The sequence below is a fragment of the Oryctolagus cuniculus genome, chromosome 10 (assembly GCF_051225735.1).
Source record: "Oryctolagus cuniculus isolate XC-2025 breed Fujian yellow rabbit chromosome 10, ASM5122573v1, whole genome shotgun sequence".
Lineage (NCBI taxonomy): Eukaryota > Metazoa > Chordata > Mammalia > Lagomorpha > Leporidae > Oryctolagus > Oryctolagus cuniculus.
The window spans coordinates 42,373,548-42,387,629 of record NC_142876.1 but is presented as its reverse complement, the minus strand read 5'-3'; the positions used below and the strand labels follow the sequence as shown (position 1 = coordinate 42,387,629).

The window sequence follows — 14,082 nt, the reverse complement described above, 5'->3', positions numbered from 1 at the left end:
ACCAGAAAGAAAATATAATTATAAAAATGGCCTGGGCCATTTGTGAGAAATATTTACAAAGCATAATATGGTCATTATAAGGATATTTAGAGGAGGAGGCGGCAAGGACAAAGCTAAATCTCATTCATCCTCCAAGGTAGCAAAACACGGGCAGTGCTGCTCTTTCTCCTGTTCTCCAGAAGAGGGCGCAAAGGGAACGGGATTGTCAACTTGATTTTTCAGCACTGGCTTCCTGCAGACTACCCCTCACTTTCGTTTTGGGAGAGATGACAAACTGTCAACACCTAAGTGTTGGGCTCAAAAAGCGTTACCCCACAAAGTGACACTGACACGCCGAGGACTTTGAACTAAAGGATAATGGAAGCCCTCAGAAGCAAAGTGTTTACCTGACTCTCGCCCACTCTGCTGCAGACACCAGACCACGGGAACCAGAACCCCTTTTCCTCCCGCAAGCCCAGGAAAGTCCTCTCTCCCTTCTGCGACGTCTCTCGAAGATGCCCATTCCAGAGGGATCCTGGCCCACACCTGGAAGAGAGGAATGTTACACAGAGAGGGCAAGAAGAATCTGGACAGACAGGCCTGGCCGGCCCTTTCCTCCCCCCAGCCTGTTCATGGGTCATACCCTTCTGTCTAATCACATGTGACCTGGCCGTCCATTCATCACTGACTCTAAGCATAAAGTAGTTTCCCTAGGTCTTTGGGTCTTCGTTTCTGAAGGCTCCCGTTTCACAGAGAACTTGTGAAGCTCTTCCCTTGTTAACCTGTTGTTAGAGGAGTGCTGGCTGTCGCCTTTATGACCACTAAGGCAACACATCCCACCCTTTCTGCCCGACATAAACAGCCTTCTTTGAGGGCCAGGGCACCACACAGGGGTGTCCAGGTGAAAGACACAACTAAACCCCCCACAAGCTTGTGGGGCCACCTTTGGAGGCCATCCTAGGGGTTCAAGGAGTCCTGGGCACATAATGAGTTGGGGGTGTCCCTGGGAGAGGTTGGAGTGGGGAGGGGAGACTCGAGAGGGGATATGCTCCTGGCAGCAAGAGCCATGACGCATCTGCATGAGGCAGGGGGCATAGACCACACACGGGGAAATCAGTCAATCAAACCACACCAGGGACCCAGGAGGACTATGGGAATACAGGAAGTAGCACACTAGATCTGTTGGGGGGGAGTGGTAAAGAGCCAAGGCTCTGCCCCCCAAACACTGGGCAGATTCTGAGTTCTCTTCAATCTGCTTTAATTTCCGGAAGATCCCTTTTGAATTCACCTCCCACTTTCCCACTTTCTGTTCTGCCTCTCTCCTCCCTTGCAGCCTGCTCTGTTCCCTCCCATCCTGTGACCACCCCCCCACCCCACCCCCAAGGCTTCTCCTTGCCCCCTTCCCTTTTAGCAATTGGTGTTTTCTTTCAGGCTTCTCTCCCTTCTCTGGGGCTTGTTCTTAAACACAAGGCCCAGGCTGCTCGGGCCCAGGCTGCTCGGGCCCAGGAACCCTAAGCACCTCTACTCAACCTCTCTCCTGGTCTCAGCTGTCTCTTCCCTGGAGCTTCCTGGTCCCCAGGCCTCTTTTCCTCTCCTGAACACATTCCCGTCCCAGCCCAGGGTGGCAGCTGTCAGGAAAGAAGAGACGGAGTATGCAGCCACAGCCAGACCAGGGTTATTCGGAAGAATAATTCTTTATTCTGGGAGAGGGCTTCCTCCTCTCTTTGTGTCTCCTCTGGCACTGCCAGCCTCAGCCCAGCCACAGAAATACCTCAGTAAACAGTCCTTTCCCCTAAATCCCCCAGACTGAGCCGACTGATGGGCACGGAGGCCTTACCACCCAGACTGTCAGGCCCAGACACACAGGGTACACCTGCCAAGCCAGAGGCCTCCTTACCACCTCTGCTCAAGGTGGCTTTCAAGGTATTAATATGGACTGGAGGTCAGCACACTGGATGCTGTGACAAGCCACCTGGTGTACACAGATGCGGTCATTTGTATTCTGAAGCAAAATCTAGGGAGCAGCCTTTCTGGGCCCGAGGGGAGGGCCAACCCTTCACCCATGCATTAAGTTGATCAGCTTGCTCATTCCCCTCTAGGACTTTTCTGTCTTCTAGCGTTTTGCTGTCTTCCTGCTTTGGAAAATTGGCAGCCGTGAAGCAGTCCACTTCCTCGTGCATCCCCTCGGGCTGGAGAATCAAGTGGCGCGCGCTTGGCTTGATTTTGGCAGAGCGCTGGGCAGGGGCTCATTCTCCGGCAGTGCCCCGGACTGCCTGACAAAGGAGGCCTTCTGCAACTGAGCTGCGATTCTCGAGAGGCGGCTCCACAGACTCAGAAAAGGCTGCGGAGGAGCAGGGATTTCCAAGAAAGTTGCTGGGTACTGGCCCCAGCTGTGATGTGGAGGGAGGAAGCAGACGCCCTCTGGGTGGCCGTCGGCGTGGGCAACAGGAGTGTGGGAAGATTCCTTGCCCAAGGACCAGGCTTGGGTCACTTCAGTGAGAAAGTCAGCATTTTTATTTTTATATTTTTTTATTTATTGACAGGCAGAGTGGACAGTGAGAGAGAGAGAAAGGTCTTCCTTTTTGCCGTTGGTTCACCCTCCAGTGGCTGCCGCGGCCGGCGCACTGCAGCCGGCGCACCCGCTGATCCGAAGGCAGGAGCCAGGTGCTTCTCCTGGTCTCCCATGGGGTGCAGGGCCCAAGGACTTGGGCCATCCTCCACTGCACTCCCAGGCCACAGCAGAGAGCTGGCCTGGAAGAGGGGCAACCGGGACAGAATCCGGCACCCCAACCGGGACTAGAACCTGGTGTGCTGGCGCCGCAGGCGGAGGATTAGCCTAGTGAGCTGCGGCGCCGGCCAAAGTCAGCATTTTTATATTCTACCTGGGAAAGTGCAGGAAGCTCTATGAGACACCAACGGCTGCAAGGATGATGTCTGGAGGGACCACCTGGAAAGAACTCCAGAGACTAGGGGATGCCAAAAAAAACAAAAAAACTCTCAAAAGCACCCGAGGAGGAACGAACTTGCTTCCAGGAGAGGGCACGCCCATGTCCCTGGAGCCCATTTGCTCCATGTACAGACCAGGCTGGCAACTGTGCTGGAGCGTGGCAGCTGTTGTGGGCTCTGTGCTGCTGCAGGATCCTGGGCCCAACAGGTGAGGGGCTTTTGCTTCCACCTGCCCCCAGGAGCCGTGGATCCCTGCTCAAACCATGGCAGTACTACATAGACTGTTCAAGAGCAGGGATGTGAACTTGTCCAAGGAGCGTGGTGAGCCTGGCTGGCGGGGCTGGTGCCCGTCTCAGATTTCGGGAAGGATCCTCCTGGCTGGTGTGGGGAGCAACTCGGACTAGACTGAGTTACTGGAATTAAGACTTGTTCTATGCATCTGCTCTCCCACAATGTGGCGCTGGGAGAGGAGCAGACAGCTTCTACCCAGCTGCCTCTCACCAACTTGACAAACTGTAGGACCTGCTCCTGATTGGAGGAGAGCAGCGTACTCAGCGTGTGGGCAGCCGAGTTGGGATTGGTGGAAGAGGACTATAAAGGAGGAGAGAGCCAACATGCACCGGGAACATCTATCTGAAGGAACACCTGAGCAGCCCCCGAGAGAGCCGGCCGGCGGTGTGCCGCTTCCCCGCAGAAGTGGGGAAAGTGGCAGGGGGAACCGCCCTTCCACGGAGGTGGAAGGGTCGGTAGCCAACCCGGGAAGAACCAGCAGCAAACCCGGGGAGGGCCGAGCAGACAAAAGAACAGCGCAGGGTCCTGTGTCTTTCCTCCACGAAGACGGGGAGCGACAGCTGGGATGTCCTTGTCTCTTCAGCACAGGCTCTGCAGGTCTGACAACCGGATGGTTCCAGTTCACCAGCAGCAGGGTTTTGCCTCAGCGAACAGAAAGGGTGCAAGGTGGCAAGAGGGCACCTGGAGGCAAGTGGTGCTGGTCAGTTCAGTGAGGAAGGAGTGGGAGACCCCGGGCCAGGACAGCTCGCCCCGGGGGTGTTGGGATTCTGAAGCAGGCAGGAACCAGGGGAGACAGACAGCAAGCTTCCCGGTGGGCTCCCGAAGGCAGTGTGTTTCCTGGAGGAAGTCCGATCTGGAGTTGGGCTGCTGAGGTGTTGTGGACGGGGGAGAGAGTGGTTGTTGAGCTGATGAAGAACGGAGACGGTGTGGTGGTGCATCCCTTGTCCCGAGTGACAGGAGAGGGTCAGGCCGGAGCAACAGCCTCCAGAGAGTGAGGAGGGTGAGCAGGGGCTGAGTGCAGTCAGCTCTAGGGAGGACCATGGGGGTGAAGCTGCCAGGAAGCTCAGCTCCAAGGGAGGAGAAATGGATTAGCAGGAGAGTTGGGTGACTGCAATGCTGCAGGGTAACAGCCCAGCACTCGCTCTCTCTCTCTCTCTCTCTCTCACACACACACACACACACACACGCTGAGGTTGGCATGAGTGGCCACAGTCCTGCCAGTGCTACCCCTTCGCAGGGACCCCTGCCCGCCTGCAGGAACTCACTCCTCCACCCCCTCACTTTCCAAATACTCTCCCGGCACCCAGGGCCATGGCGTGCTTTGCTGGATGCCTGCAGGGGCCAGCCCTACCCTCGAAAAGCCTCCAGATCAGCTGAAGAAAGAGGGCTTTGTCGGGAGTCCCCTGAGTTATGGCAAAATAAGGCGTGAACACCCAGATGTTCACACCTAAGCGGCGGCAAAGGGCAGGGGAAGACTTCCTGGTTCCGGCAGCTTCAAGCTCAGCCGAGGAGTGTGGGGAGGGGAGTGTCCGGGCTGAGACTGGCAATGGGACAGTCTGTGGTTAACAGGTCCTGCTGCTTGGACCCACAACCATGGAAGGCTACTGCCCTCCCTGACTTGTGTGAATCACACATACAAGTGCAAACAAACTGCACTGAGCACGTGTGAGCGGCTCTTTTCCCACAGAGAGCAGTTTCGACAGGTTTAACAAAGTCACACTCCCCTCAGCAATTTGAGACAGAGTCTTATTCAGCGTCCCGGTCTGATAGATTGCTCTGTACAGGCAGAAAATGTCAGATGGGAAAATGATTTATCTGTGGGAAGCTCTCGCCTTGCATATTTTACAGGTCCCGTAGTCTGGATATACCAGCCCTATGGACTCGTCAGTGTTTCGGTGCCACACCTAGAAGCGACAGGCGTACCCTCAGTGTCCCCGTTCTCTTCCAGGTGACTTATGTGTCCTCCCCAGAAAGCCTCTCAGGGGCTACTCCAAGGCCTGGAACACAAAGTCTCTTCCCCAGCCCTCCATCAGGGCACAGTTCAGCAGCATCAGCCATGCAGGGAGGGAACAGCAGGAGGTCCTGGTAAGAGCAGCGGAGTGGCAGAGAACCAGGGGAGGCAAGGGGCTGGGTCTGCAGCGTACGATGCTGCCAGTGCAAGCACCAGCGAGACCTGAAGGGCGTTCACAGGAGCTGGCGAGAGACGCTCAGGAGGCCGGGGGGTGGGGCGTGGAAGCCAGATTGCCATCGGGCCAGGTGAGAGCAAGTGCGGACAGTTCTTCCAAGATTGGCTGAGAAAGAGCCGGGAGAGATGGGGCAATAACAGAGAGGGTGTTTCTATGATGGGTGAGGTTGGAGCTTGACAAAAACCCACTTTTTGTTTAAAAGCTCCTTGGTTATAGCTAAAGTCAAGGTGATGTCAATTCAGTCTGGGAGCTGGGGGTGGCTGGAGCAGGTCTCTGCCTCTGACAAGATGACTGATGGCCCAGGGTCGGTCTCTCTCTCTCTCTCTCTCTCTCACACACACACACACACACACAGACACACTGCAACACCAGTGGGTCTCAAAGTCCCACCCCAAGGGAGTCTGGGCCAAAATTAGCCCCTAGACTATTTAGAAGCCCTACAGGCTGAGGGCAAAACAAAAATAAATAAATAAATTAGAGAAAGGAGAAGGTAACTCAGAAATGTATTCACGTAAGTGGAGATGGTTTTTACAAATCTACAAACACCTAAAAGTGAACAATGCTGGATTCATGGACACTTGGTGGTAGTGGTGGGTTGGATGTGATGAGCCCACACGTGGAGAGACCCAGTGCACCTGACAGTTAAAGACATCGTTGGCATTTCATAAGCACTGGGGAGAAACAACAACTGGATTTTGCTGGTGACACATGAAGGATGTTAAAACTTGGAAAGAGTGGGCATATTTTGTACAATACAAACTACCGGGAAATATTTCAGGATGGTTAACATCTTCATTACAATGTGATACAATGCCACCATGCTGCCAAAAAAAAAAAAAAAAAGCTAAAATGAAAATTGAATGTAACGATTTTAACTGCTAAACTAAAGCAGTTAATTGCATTTTAAAAGGGCAGCAGACTTCTGTTCTTAGCCAAGGCACAGTAACAGAGACCACATTTTCCCTCTCATCTAGAATAACCAAATAAAGAAAATAGGACAAAATATACGAAATCATGATTTTCAAGATACTGGACATTAGGCAACAAAGGACAGCGATGTTCAGGATAACAGAAACAAACGATTTCCCCAGTTTATTGCTCAAGAGTTTTCAAGCAAGCATTCAGAGAAGAGGACTGAAGCAAAGCAAGGCCCAATTACATGCTGCCTACAAGAGACTCGTTTCAAATATGAAGCCAGAATGAAAATCGGTGTTTGCCTGGGGCCATGGGAAGGGGCTAGAAAGTGACTGGTTACCAGGTACAGTTTTCTTCCGGGATGATGAAAATATTTTGGAACTAAATAGAGGTAATGATTGCACAACACTGTGAAAGTATTAAATGCCACTCAGTTGTGCACTTTAATGGCTATGTTTTTGTTAAGTGGATTTCACCTGAAAAAAAGGAAACTAACCAGACGTACATGAGAACGGAGCCACATAAACTACAACCAACAGAAATCAACAGCCTCACAGGGGACCTGGAGAAGAAAGTTAGAAGACTCCGACCTTACAATAATTATGCTTGTTGTGTTGCGAGATGAGATTGAGCATTTGGCAGGGAAATTATATATATACACACACGCACACATGAAACCTAGAACTGTAAATACAGCTATCAAAATTAGCAACTTGGTGGATGGGTGTGACAACAGAATCGACAGCTGAGGAGAATTAATAAACTTCCATAGGTCAGAGAATCAGAAGAGAATATCCAGACTAAAGTGTTGAGAAGTGAAGAGAGAGAACACGAAAGTGAAAGTAAGAGACAAAGAAGTTACAGAAAGGCGTTCCAGAGAGGAGAGTGGAAGCGGGACAGAGGCAGTATTTGAAGAGTTAATCATTGAGGATTTTGAAAAACCGATTACAGATAGTAAACCATAAATTCATAGCTGACTTCTAGAAGAAGCAATGGAATCTGGAAGACAATGGAATATCTTCAAAACATTAAAGTAAAATAATTTTCAGGCAATGGGTGGTATAGTTCCTAAGTGGGAATATTCACTCAGGCAGGAGAGATAATGAAAGGGTCACCGGTGAAGAGTATTCATCGAGCTGGCCCGGGCAGGTGGTCAGGGAGTCTCAAGGTCTGTTGGTAGAGCTCCGACGGGGTCAGTTTGTTTGGGTGAAGCTGAGCCCCATAACTAGAAGTGGAATGGAAATTGAGTTTGGAAAGATGGTGAATGATCTCCTTCTATAGGTGATGGGGAATTTTGAACCTTAAATGTCTTTTTTGTCTCATCCTTGCCTTGTTTCTTGGCAGAATATCACTAGTAAAAGTCATTCTCACATTTTCCTGGTATAGTATAAATCATGCTGTCTCTTACTACTTTACCTCAAGTGAAATGAAATTTAGATAAATGCCAGGCTCAGCCTGCACTGTGCTTTCATTCCCTTGAGAGCAAATATTATTAAATTTCCATTTTTGAGGAATCTAATTGCAATATATCTCATTTCCTCTTTCATTTTCTCCTCTGCAGCCAGAATGCGACTTTAGATAAGGGAAGGAAGAGAAAAGAAGCCGCCTTCCAAGTTGCTTCCATACGGCTGACCTTTGGTTTATTTTCCCTCTAAGCACCATGCTTCTTCTAGTCAAAACCTTTCCCTTTCTGTCTCCACGAGGGCAGATAATCCTTTTAAACCCACGCCATCGTCCCCAGGCCACACGAACGCCGCCGTGCTCTGGCCGTGTTTTGCCCGTCTCTGAGTGCCACTCCTGTTTGCCTGCACCTCTGAGTCTGCTGTGCCTGGTGTGCGTCCTTGCATCATTCATGAATCTTAAAAATTCTGTGGTGCTCTGTAGTGTGTTTGAAGTTACATCAATAGCATTGTGCTTTTAGGATCTTGTCACTGGACGAATGAACTGAAACTCTAATTTTTCCAATGCTTCCTTTCATTTGCATCTCTTGGCATTTCTGTGTCGCTCCCCCTCTTCGTGGAGGAACGACACTAAACCCTGCCTAGGCTTCATATCCGAGTCACGGCACCATTATGTCGCTCCCCCTCTTCGTGGAGGAACGACACAGGACCCTGCGCTGTTCTTTCGTCTGCTCGGCCTTCCCCGGGTTTGCTGCTGGTTCTTCCCGGGTTGGCTACTATCCCTTCCACCTCCGTGGAAGGGCAGTTCCCCCTGGCCGCATTCCCCACTTCCGCAGGGGAGCGGCACACCGCCGGCCGGCTTTCTCGGGGGCTGCACGGGTTCCCTTAGATGTTCCCCATAGATGTTCCTGGTGCATGCCGTCTCTCTCCTCCTTTATAGTCCTCCTCCGCCAATCCCAACTCGGCTGCCCACACGCCGAGTACGCTGCTCTCCAATCAGGAGCAAGTCCTACAGTTAATTGGTTGAACTGGAGGCAGCTGTGCGGAAGCTGTTTACTTCTCTCCCAGCGCCATATTGTGGGAGAGCAGATGCATAGAATAAGTCTTAATTCGAGTAACTTAGTCTAGTCCGGATTGCTCCCCACATTTCTGATTTTGAAATGATCTATTTCCTGAAAGATACCTCAACTCTGGTTTTCGCTGATTTAAAATTTATGCTGTAAATTCAATTTAGTGGGCTGTTTCTCATTGCTGTAACACACTACTTTCCAAGCAGAGTATATACAAAAAGGGGTTTCAGTGTCACAAATACATGAGGGGACTTCAAAAATTTCATGGAAAATGACATTTTAAAAAAATTTATTTTGGTGCAAAAATTTGGAAACCTATGCATTGTTTTTTCATAATCTGCATTCTCCACAGAATTTTTGAAGACTTTTGTACTCCTCTATGCACACTGAATTGCACTAACATCAGGTTGATGACCAGACAGCTACAGCAGTCCTCAGCCCCACTATCAAAGTTTCATAGTTACATTTCTTTCAAGTTCACCAACATTTGATATTACAACTTTGAAATTTTAATCAACCAGATGAGTAGAAAGTGCCTTACTACTGAAGTTCAGCTTCTCTTCACATGCTTACTCTTTGGATGTGCCTTTGTTATGTTATTTGCCCATTTTTCTAAGAAGTTCCCCATCTATTTTTCTTGTTTTGCAAAACTTCCATGTGTATTTCAGAGCACTGCTTCTCAGTATGTGGTATGGAAATGTTCTATCCTTGTGCTGTCCCATATGGTAGCCACGGGCCATCTGTGGCTATTGAGCACTTCAAATGTGCAACTGATGAACTGCATTTTTAAAATTTTACTTAATTTTAGTTTACTGTAACTAGCAATGGTTGGCTAGCAACTGCCAAGTTGAACAGTGCAAGATCCAGGTGTTAATATCTTGTCAGCTGTTAATACCTTGTCAGCTTTTGGCATTGCAAATGTCTTCTCTATCAATCTGCACACTGTCTGATAACTAGTCATTTGACTGACTGATATTCAATCTTCTGTTAAACATAAATCCTTAACTTTGAACTGCTCAAATCCACACATCCTTTCCTTAATGGTTGGTTTTTGAATAGAGGAGTCTTCTCTAGGAAAGAATTCCCCATCAACTTAAATTTTACAAAAATATTCTCAGCTGGTGCCGCGGCTCACTAGGCTAATCTTCCGCCTTGCGGTGCCGGCACACCAGGTTCTAGTCCCGGTTGGGGTTCCGGATTCTGTCCCGGTTGCCCTCTTCCAGGCCAGCTCTCTGCTGTGGCCTGGGAGTGCAGTGGAGGATGGCCCAAGTGCTTGGGCCCTGCACCCCATGGGAGACCAGGAGAAGAAGTACCGGCTCCTGGCTTCGGATCAGCGCAGTGCGCCGGCCACAGCGCGCCAGCTGCAGCGGCCATTGGAGGGTGAACCAACGGCAAAAGAAGACCTTTCTCTCTGTCTCTCTCTCTCACTAATCACTCTGCCTGTCAAAAAAATATATATATATATATTCTCTGAAATTTCCTTCTATTACCTGTATGATTTTTTACCTTTAATATTTATTCATTTAATATTTATTTCTTTAACCCAACTGGGTCCTTATTGTATACGAAATAAGGTAAAGATTTTGCTTTACTTTTCTCCACATAGTGAATCAGTTTTTTCAGCACAACTTATTAAACAATACTTGCTTTCCTTGGCAGGTGTTGGGAGCATTTTTCAAAAGATCATACATCAAGTTCTGATAATGAATGTTCTGGAAACATGTTCTAGTTCTATATTCTGTACTACAGGTCCATTTGCCTGCTCCCGTGCAACTATCCCCTGTTGGAAACCATGCCTTTGCAGTATGTCTTCACAACTAATTGTAGGGCAATTTTTCCTTTGCTTTTCATCATCAGAGTGATTTATCTATTTGGGAACTTTTATTCTTCTATTAAATTTTAGAATAATGGGGACTAGTGCTCTGGCGTAGTAGGTTAAGCCTCTGCCTACAGTGCCAGCATCCCACATGGGCGCTGGTTCGAGTCCTAGCTGCTCGACTTCTGATCCAGCTGATGGCCTGGGAAAGCAGTGGAAGATGGCCCAAGTCCTTGGGCACCTGCACCCATGTGGGAGACCCGGAAGAAGCTCCTGGCTCCTGGCTTCAGATCGCCCCAGCTCCTGCTATTGTGGCCATTTGGGGAGTGAGCCAGAGGACGAAAGATCTCTCACTCTGTCTCTCCCTCTCTCTCTCAGTAACTATACCTCTCAAGTAAATAAATAAATCTTTTTTTTAAAGTAATTTTTTTTCAAAAATCTTGCTGAAACTTTAATAGCATTACATTTTTTAAAAAAAGTTTTATTTTATTTATTTGAAAGAGAGAGTTAAAGAGAGAGGTAGAGACAGAGAGAGGAAGGTCTTCCACCCGCTGGTTCAGTCCCAAATGATAGCAATGGCCAGAGCTGAGCCGATCTGAAGCCAGGAGCCAGGAGCTTCTTCCAGGTCTCCCATGGGGGTGCAGGGGCCCAAGGACTTGGGCCATCTTCTACTGCTTTCCCAGGCATATCAGCAGGGAGCTGGATGGGAAGTGGAGCAGCCGGGACTTGAACCAGCGCCCATAGGAGATACCAGTGCTGCAGCTGGGGCTTGAACCTGCTGTACCACAGCACTGGCCCCAGCATTACATTTTGATTTATAGATCAATTAAGAAGAACCAATTTTGCATAAAGATTTTGTAATATCCCTATTATCCTTTTAAAAAAATAAAAGGTCCAAGGACCTGCTGGCACAGATTTCAAGCCCTTAAATAGTACCCCTGCACCAACTACAGAACTCCCAAAGCCTACATTCCCTGCTTACACAGTCTACAGCTTCAATCACTGTACAAGGATACTGCAGCTACACCAGCAGCTTCAACAACAAGTAAGCCTGCTACACTTAGGATAACCAATCCAACCAGTAAGCTGATCTGTCCAGACAAGTATATATCACTAGAAGAGGGAAGGGCACAGGTACCTAGAAATGAACATAATCTTTCTCAATCAGGACAGGCTCCCATCAGGAATCCACAAGTTGGACCAAAAGGAGGTATAATGCTAACACAACCAGGCATTCACAGCAACGAGGAAATGAGACCACCAGTGTCACCTCATGCTCAGTGTGATGGTCATCATTGAAGCACGCCAGGTTAATCTTCCTGGTGCTATGCCGCCGTATGGACAAGGACCACCAATGATACCAAGGTGGGCCTCCTCAGCCTCCAGTGGAAATGAGGCTTCCTGTAAAGTTACAACGTGGCCATAACTGATCTTACTTTATCCAACCTAACAGCTTTGGAAATTAAACTTTATCTCAACTTGTGCCATTTATATCGCCAAGCTTCCATGAATAAAGTTTCACTTATTTACTTATTTCAAAGTCAGAGTTACAGAGAAGGAGACACACACACACACACACACACACACACACATGCAGAGAGAGAGAGAGAGAGAGAGAGGGAGAGAGAGAGAGATTGAGACTGATTTTCTATCTGCTGGTTTACTCCCAAATGGCTGCAACAGCCAAGGCTGAGCCAGGCTGAAGCCAGGAGCCAGGAGCCTCATCCAGGTCTCCCACGTGGGTGCAGTCCAATGACTTGGGCCATCTTCTGCTGGTTTCCCAGGTGAATTAGCAGGGAGCGGGATAGGAAGTAGAGCAGCCGGGACCCGAACCAGTGCCCTTATGGGATGCTGGCACTGCAGGTGGTGGCTTTCCCCACTACACCACAGTGCTACCCCAATAAAGTTTCATTGTGACTTTAACAAACATTATCTTCCTACATGCTAGGAACTATTGGACATTTATTTTACATGGGAAAAATTTGGAATAATAAAGCGGGAACTTTTCCAGAAGTTGCAATTTATACTGTGTGGTTTCTTTTTCATGTTTCATCTGGGTGTTTAGCAATGAGGTACAGTCAATTTGACCTATTAAGTTGTGAAGCTGCCGGAAGTACATGAACAGCACCCTAATGGCAGCAAGTTCTGTGAGCTGACTGCACTGTTTGTAAAGTTATTCCTTCCCCGCATTTCTAAGGCCGTTGGGCTTCATGTCCCTAACCGAGATGGGGAAGGGCTCTGGCTGTTTCCAAACAGGAAAGTCTGACACAGAAAGTCTAACTGTGTAACCCTATTTAACGTGTTTAGTTTCTCCTGTTGCAGGGTTTAAGAGATCTGACCCACTGCGGTCATATGACTAATTTGAGACCTTTATTTTCTAATGTAGGTTTTAGTGCTACTAATTTCTCATGCAGCAGCAGCCCACAAATTCTGATATGTTATGCTTTCATTTTTATTTCCTTCAAAATTCTGATTTTCTTTTGTATTTACTTTTGATTCAGTAGAATTGTGCTTTTAGTTTCAAAATATTGGGGGTTTTCTAGAGATCATTCTCTTATTCATTTATAATAAAATTTTACTTTGATTGGAGAATATCCTTGGAATGGTTTGAATCCTTTTAAATTTATTGTGACAGGCAGACACTGTGGCGTAGCGATTTAAACTGCTGCTAGGGACGCCACATCGCATATTGGAGGGCCAGTTCCAGTTCAGGCTACTCCGCTTCAAATCCAGCTTCCTGTTAATGCATCCTGGAAAGCAACAGATGATGGCTCAAGTGCTTGGAACCCTGCCACCCTCGTGGGAGACCTGGATGGAGTTTCAGGCTCTTGGCTTCTGCCTGGCCCAGCCTTGGCTATGGCAGGCATTTGGAGAGTGAATTAGCAGATGGAAGAATTCTCTCTCCCTCTTTCAAGTAGATGAAAATAAATAAATACTTAAAAGAAATTAATTTATGATGACAGAGACTATGGTCTATTTTTGGTAAATCTCCCACATGCACTTGATAAGAATGTGTATTCTGCTGTTGTTGAACAAAAATTAGGTCAAGTTGGTAGACAGTGTTGTTCAAATCCTTGCTGATTTCCTAAACATTTATTTCAACATCTAAAGGGGATATTAAAAATCTATGTACAAAATTGCTGATTTTTCTGTTTTCACTTTTAGTACTGTCAGTTTCGTATATTTTAAAGCTCTATTATTAGGGACATAAATATGTAGGATTATTATATCCTTTTTATTTTTTTATTTTTTTTTATTTTTTGACAGGCAGAGTGGACAGTGAGAGAGAGAGAGAGAGAGAAAGGTCTTCCTTTTGCCGTTGGTTCACCCTCCAATGGCCGCCATGGACGGTGTGCTGCGGCCGGCGCACCGCGCTGATCCGAAGGCAAGAGCCAGGTGCTTCTCCTGGTCTCCCATGGGGTGCATGGGCCCAAGCACTTGGGCCATCCTCCACTGCACTCCCTGGCCACAGCAGAGAG

At 48.3% G+C, this 14,082-nt stretch overlaps 1 protein-coding gene across 3 annotated transcripts in view; it reads right to left on the bottom strand.

Moving 5' to 3' along the window:
• INO80C (INO80 complex subunit C) overlaps window positions 1-14,082 on the bottom strand; it is a 108,846-nt gene that overhangs the window by 3,012 nt on the left and 91,752 nt on the right. For 2 of the 3 annotated variants that reach the window (XR_016214588.1, XM_089305812.1), the window contains one exon: window positions 387-525. Coding sequence is in view for 2 of the 3 variants with exons in the window: in XM_089305812.1 (XP_089161938.1) it covers window positions 387-525 (139 nt within the window). In the remaining variant the exon portion in view is untranslated. Of the gene's footprint in view, window positions 1-167; window positions 526-14,082 lie in introns of those variants that run through there. The other variant, XM_089305813.1, reaches the window with a different exon arrangement.